Raw genomic sequence first — 6,442 nt, forward strand, 5'->3', positions numbered from 1 at the left:
AAATTGCTGAGTGACACAAAATGGAAAACATTGTAATGGCCTGCTATTAAGTTTAATACCCCAAATATATGGTGCTCTATTCCGCTCCCACCCAGATGGATTACTCACCTGACTGGTAAATAATTTCTAAGCCCTTACCCCAAACCCAGTTGCCTAACTTCCACTGCATCCAAATGTGAATTGGTCTGTTCCCCTTACTTTGAAAATCTGACTGTAAAATCATTCTTCTTTCTTCTAGTTTAACCGTTTTATTTATTTGAAGAAATACTGTTACACTGAGCTCCAAACTCTCAGGAAATGAAGGGTCTGCTAAATTAGAATGGTATTCCTGTATCTTCTTTGGTCGAAAGGATAGATTTATGGGTACCTACCCAGATTTCTCTGAAAAAGATTCTCAAAGCTTCCATTCTAACTCCCCCTTCCAGTATATTTTTAAGGACCCCAATAAGCTTTCAGTTCTCGTCGGGGGGGTTGAGACCGCACCCTTTTACTGGCAGAGGGCAGAACCCAGCAGTTTAGGCTCAGCTCTAAAAACCCAGGATCCTCATGACGGTGGTGGGGCGTTTTCCCTCAATAAAAAAAAAAGGACTTTTAAGAAATCATCGGAAACTCCGTTTCAAATCCTTCTTGAAACCGTATGATGCAGAAATAAGTCCACCCTTCTTTGACTTTGAAAATATTTTATTTTAATAGTAAATAGTTATACAGTTGAAACAGTTCTATTGAAGCTTTCTATAAATAGCTAACAATTAAGAAAATAATGTATGTAGAAAAGAGATTGCATTTAAAAGTAAGAGCTGTCGGTTGTACAGGGCCTCAGGGGCCCTCCAAGCAGAATAAAATGGTAGGTTGTCTGTAACTCACTCAGATAGGTATAAAAGTTAAAACTTTTAGCAGACCCCTTTAGAAAAAGGCTCTCTTGTAAAATGCACAGTGAAATGTCAAGAGTGGCAGGAGGAACACACACACCAAGGGGAAAAAAAGGTCCGCAATCAAATATATCTTAATCTTCATAATTAATATAAATAAATAAAGAATAAATAACAATTACTCATAAATCAACATATACATTTAGAGGGAACTCATATAGTCCTTCCTCACTCAACAAAGGCGATCAAACCCAAAAGTCTTATGTGAAACATTGAGGCAGTTTCTACAGCATCTTCTGAAAATTCCCTTCCCTTCCCCCCAAAACAATCCCCAAAAGACAGCAGTTCAAGGCATTTGTGGCTATACTAAAGAAAACTTTTTAAAAACAATTCGATTTGTTCACATACAAAAAGGTAAAGCCAGACTCCAGCAGTTCACAAGCCATAATAAAGCTAATCGTGTGGGAAGTTCAACTTACAGCCTGTGAAATATAAAGGCATTTCTTTCTCAAGATTCACCCAAAACAACCCGTACGCTACATACAGAGAGAGCAGAGATTGGTAGGCAAGAGCAAACCGCATTTCTAGACCATTGAACACAGCGAATACTAGTAAGAAAAACAGCTCTCCTCTGCAAGGAGAGGTTTCCAACCACGAGACAAACGAGTACAGCTTTTCTCCCTTGTACAGAAGAGACTGGCTCCTATTGCGCCAAGGGGGAAAGGGTCACGACGCAAAAGTGGGGTCTCCAAAGGAAGTCACAACGAGAGAACTGGGGTTACCGTCACGCCACACCACACCACAAGGAGTGGAGACAACACGTTCGCCCGGGGTGAGGGCCGCGGCGCTACGCGGGTCGGGGCGCGCAGGGCGCACTCTCTTCTTGGGTCTCCAAGCGAAGGCACAGTTCGGAGGGCCGGGATGGAGGGCGCGCTCTAGCAGGCCGGACGCACGGGCACCTGCAGGAGGATCACCTGTCTATTCTCGGACGGGTGGCACTTGTTGATGTGCCGCGTGAGGCCAGGCGAGCTGTAGAACGTGGCCGGGCAGTACTTGCAGGGAAACACCTGGGCGGCGTGCAGCAGGCGCAAGTGACGCTCCTGGGCACCCTTGCTGGGGAACGGCTCCCCGCATACCGGACACAAGTGGCACTCGGCCGTGGCACTCAGGCCGAGCACGCCTGCTGCCTCGCCGTCTCCGGCCGCCTCCTGCAGCGCCTTCTCCTCGGGCCCCGGGTACAAGGCCAATAGGTCCTCCCGCTGGGCCTCGGGCGGCGTGCTCCTGGCCTGCAGAGCCTGGTGGTGCGCCAGCAGGTGCTTGCGCAGATAGGCCTGGCGGCGGAACTTCTTAGCGCAGTGATGGCACTCGTAGAGCCCGTCCTCCGAACCCGACTCCGACACGCCACCGGGGCTCGGCGTGTCGCGGTCGCTGCCCCCGCCGGTCGCCTCCCGCGCCTCAGCCCTGGCAGCGGTTTCGGACTCTGACGCGCGGGCGGCGGCGGGCGCAGGGCGCGGTTTGTGCCAGCGGCGGTGAGAGGCCAGGTTGGCGGGGCAGCTGAAGACCTTGGCGCACTCGGGGCAGCGGTACTCCACGCGCACGATTCGAGAGCACTTGTGCTGAGCCAGCGCGAAGGGGTCGGCGTACTCCTCCTTGCAGAGCTGGCAGATGAACTCGCCCAGTGGTCGCGCCGCGCCCCCCGCGCGGCCCCGCGGAGCTTCCACCGGGCCCTCCTTGATCTTCAGCCCGAGCACAGGCGACGTGGTAACCTCGTCCTCGAAGTGCAGCTTTCGGATGGCTTTGGGCTTCTTGGAGCCCGGAGCCTTGGCCACCTTGGCGGGAGGCTCCGGGGCGGCGGCGGAGGGCACGGGCCGCTTGCCCGGGGGCCGCAGGGAGGCAGTGGGGGGCAGCGGAGGACCGGGCACCGGGCCGCGGGCCGCCTCAGCGCCCGCTGAGAAAGTGGTGCCCATCTTGAGCTCCGCGGGCGCAAAGAACAGCGAGTCGCCGCTGCAGGTGCCGCTGCCTCCCGCACCGTTCCCACCACCACCGCCACCTCCGAGCAGCGCAGCGGGCGTGGGGAAGGACTCGGCCGAGACCGGTGAGCCCAGGTTGAAGCTGCGCTCGAAGTACTTGTGCTTTTCGTGCTCGCGGCTAACTGGCCGCGTGGGGCTGTAGAGCGGCGCGGGGTGCGCGGCCTCGGGGTTGCCGAAGTGCGTAGCGAGCGGGCCGGGCTGGGGTGGCAGCTGGCCGGGCGCGCAAGAGAGAGCGGCGGCTAGCGCCGCCTGAGTGCGCTCCGCGGGCTGTGGCTGAGGCTGCGGCTGCGGCAGCGGATTCGGGCCCGGGCTCGGCGCAAGGGGCTCGGAGCGAGCTCCCCGGCATACCAGCGAGAGCAGCTGCGTGCGGTCGCGGTCCTCGCCGCAGCGGACCCGGTAAGACACCGGAGTGGACTTCTTGCTGCGCTTCACCAGGAAGCCGCGGGGCATGTTGGCGCAGCGCGAGGAGGACGCAGTCTCGGTCCCACCTTTACGCTCGGCCTCAGTGACCCGGGCCTGTGGCACGGGCGCGGCGGCTGCGGTAATTTCGTGGCGCCGGTGATAGCTCCGCCCGGATCTGTGCTCTGCACGCGCGTCCCAGACCCCGAGCCTGAGAGCTGCTCTCCTTTAACAGGGGGAGGGGGCCATTGTTCTCGCCTCCCGCGTTCTCCCTAGCCAATCAGCTCGCCCGCAGCTCCTCCCCCCGGGTAGGGTGGGTGGGAGAGCGGCGGGGAGGCAAAAAGGGGGTCGGGACTCGGGGGTCGCCCGGTAGGTGCGGCAGATGTACCTGAGGGCGCTGGGCCCCCTGCGCGCGCCCCGCCGCCGCCTGGTCAGGCGCCACCACCCCGCCCGGCCCAGGCACACGCCTGACCCCGCCTCACTTCACGGTCTGCTGCTCCTCTAAAAGGAGGCGCACGTGCCTGGGCTTTGTGTCTCTCCTCCGGGGGGCGCGGAGTCGCCAAATGGGCGCGTCTATCAGCACGACAATGCATGCCCCCTCCCGCGCGGGGATTATCCGCGGGCCTGGAGCAAAATAGCAACAAAGGAGAAGGATGGCCCCAAATATGCAGGAGGGTTCAATGCGCGAGCCGGAGCGGAGGGGAAGTTGGGCGCACTGATTGGGTAGGGGCGGTGGTAGGCCACAGCAGGCGCGGGAGAGGTTTGAGAGCGGCTGTTGAGGAGAGAGGGGTCCGCGGAGGCACAGTAACTCCTTGTGTTGTTTGGGAAATAACTGAGAATTGAAAATAGCTGCAAAGCCTGGGCTGTGGAGAAACCCAACCGGTATTTCGGATGGGTGGGTCGAGGGACGCAGGATCCAAGCGAAAATGGGGTTCCAAGATTAGGGCGAGGATCTGGCCTTGTGGCTGCAGCCGATGGTGATGTTTTCTCCACCTGGGCCCGCGACCCCAGGTCTTGGAAAGATTTCTCTCGATTTAGAGAATCAGTTGACACCGCAGTTCTTCAGTTGCCAGAAGACGATGCACTAAAGGTGGCGGACTGGCTTCGAAAAGGAACTTGAATTTCTGAACTTTTTTTTTTTTTTAATTCAGGAAAGCTTGGTGATTGGCATCCTCGGAGGGGCAGGGCACAGGCCGCTCGGAGCCTCCCAGTTGCCGGGGGCTGGCTTGATTTTCGGTGTAACTGGCCAAAGTCCCAAACCCGAGGTCAGTCGCTTTCGCCCCAGTGGAGCTGGTTTCAGCTCTCCTTGAGAGGCCTCATGCATTTTCATTCGGATCAGGCATTTTGTCTGCCAGTTGACATCAGATGCTAAATCATGGGCTCCAATCAAAGTTCTGAGGAATAAAAGGGCCGCGGGTCTTGGCGTAGGCCCCCCCGGAGCCGTGCCCCCTTCACCTTTGAGAAGGAAATTAACCTCCAGCTATTGAGCACGGGTCGCGGCCAATCTGGATGCAAAAGCGACGCATGCTGCCGGCTGAGGGGGTAGTGGTGGAAGGCAATCTGTCCTCTAAGGCAGGCTGTGGCCTCGGAGAGGAGAAGCTGCAGCCACCCTCCCCCCTCGCCCCGTGCCACCAGGAAAAGACAACAGTGACCCAACAGTGATCGTTGGGACCCAGACTTGGTCCTTTGCTTCCATCCTCTTCTCAGCCCAGCCCTGAGGAAGCACAAAAGGCAGCATCTCTGGGAACCGGGGCAGAACCCCAGAGTGCGCAGTGTCTCTGATCGCTCATCCCTTTGGGAACAAGTAGCAAACCCACCTAAGTGTGATATATTATGAGGAAAATGTCACTTTATTGAAGGAGAAGGAAACGGACGTTTTTCTGCAAAGCCCTTTGCACCCAAATAGATTTTGCTGAGTTTTGCTTATGCTTAATTCCACTAAAGGTATTTAATCATTTCCGAATTTTCCCTCTGAAAATACCCTGGCATGGAAATTAAACAGAATTTCAAAATGTGAGTCCACATGAATTATAAGTTGTAATGGGACAGTTGTTAGGGTTAATCAATTTGGTTAATCAAGGGAAAAATATTTGATGATTTTGTTTATGACATTTTTTAACTCACAGACTGAAAAGAGAAGAATACATATAATGGAATATATTTTGAAAGCTCTCGCCCTCGCTTTAAAATGCTAAGTGAGATGATGAGTGCTAGTTCTACAAAATAAAGTTAGAAATTCTAAAATGAGTTTATCTAAAATTTATAAATTGTTACAGTCTAAAAGCAACCGATGTTATATTTCGTTGCTCTTTGAGCCCTGGTTAATACTGATGGTGAACAGAAGTGGGAAAGGGATTCCAGGACCGTTTTGCCCAATTTTATTTTCTAATCGCGAGTCCCATCTGGATTGTGGAATAATAGGGCAGGGCTCGGTCAGCTATCCCCAACTGACTGCGGGATGTTTAGTTCTGCATGTGTAACACTTCTTTCATGCAACAGATAACAGGGAGAGTTAGTCACCTTGTAAATCCTTTAAAAATAATAACACCCATAATTGTAAAGAGGCAGGGGGCAAAACAAAACAAAACGCCTGCCTGAATGCAGGGAATTCAAACAGGGCTCTGAATTAAACCAAGAGAATCTATTGAACACTATGGAGGTACCAGGATTCAATGGATCCGTTTCTTTTTTATTTGTGGTTTCTAGTCTCGGCGGCGAAAATGAAATCTGCTTTCAGAAGGGTACTGTCAAAATAAATGGGCAGCTGAAAGGTACAAGTAATAGAAACTAATTTCATAACCCAGAGCTAGGTAGTGATCAGGCTGCGCGCGCATGCACGCACACCCCCACCAGCAAGCTCTGAGGACATGCACTCCTGCACCCGGTAGTTATTTTCTGCGTGACTTTATTTCTCAGAATGTGCAAGTCTGCGAACATCCTGACAGGGAGTGAAGATACTTGTCTTCCTCAAGTTAGATCGAAGCGCCACCACGCTGCGCTCCTGCGCGGGCCTTTGCGCTCTGCGTTTGTAATACCTGTCGAAAGAAGTTGAGTTGGGGAAACTCTGAGCGTTGATTTGTGCCCCCCCGCCCCCCCCAGCCCTTCCAAGGTAGCTTCGCTAAAGCCAACAGGCGTAAGGATCTT

At 54.0% G+C, this 6,442-nt stretch overlaps 1 protein-coding gene across 1 annotated transcript; it reads right to left on the minus strand.

Moving 5' to 3' along the window:
* Positions 1–684: 684 nt before the first annotated feature.
* On the minus strand, positions 685–3,548 carry INSM1 (INSM transcriptional repressor 1). Its single transcript, XM_037057019.1, has one exon. It carries the CDS (start codon positions 3,347–3,349, stop codon positions 1,805–1,807), a length of 1,545 nt encoding a protein of 514 aa, XP_036912914.1. The 5' UTR covers positions 3,350–3,548; the 3' UTR covers positions 685–1,804.
* Between the last annotated feature and the right edge of the window lie 2,894 nt (positions 3,549–6,442).

Source organism: Sturnira hondurensis, unplaced genomic scaffold (assembly GCF_014824575.4).
Source record: "Sturnira hondurensis isolate 20B ecotype Veracruz unplaced genomic scaffold, ASM1482457v3 Scaffold0009244, whole genome shotgun sequence".
Classification (NCBI taxonomy): domain Eukaryota; kingdom Metazoa; phylum Chordata; class Mammalia; order Chiroptera; family Phyllostomidae; genus Sturnira; species Sturnira hondurensis.

Bases quoted from the DNA above. Each gene is read 5' to 3' on its own strand.
- INSM1 (XM_037057019.1), bottom strand. From the start codon at position 3,349: ATGCCCCGCGGCTTCCTGGTGAAGCGCAGCAAGAAGTCCACTCCGGTG.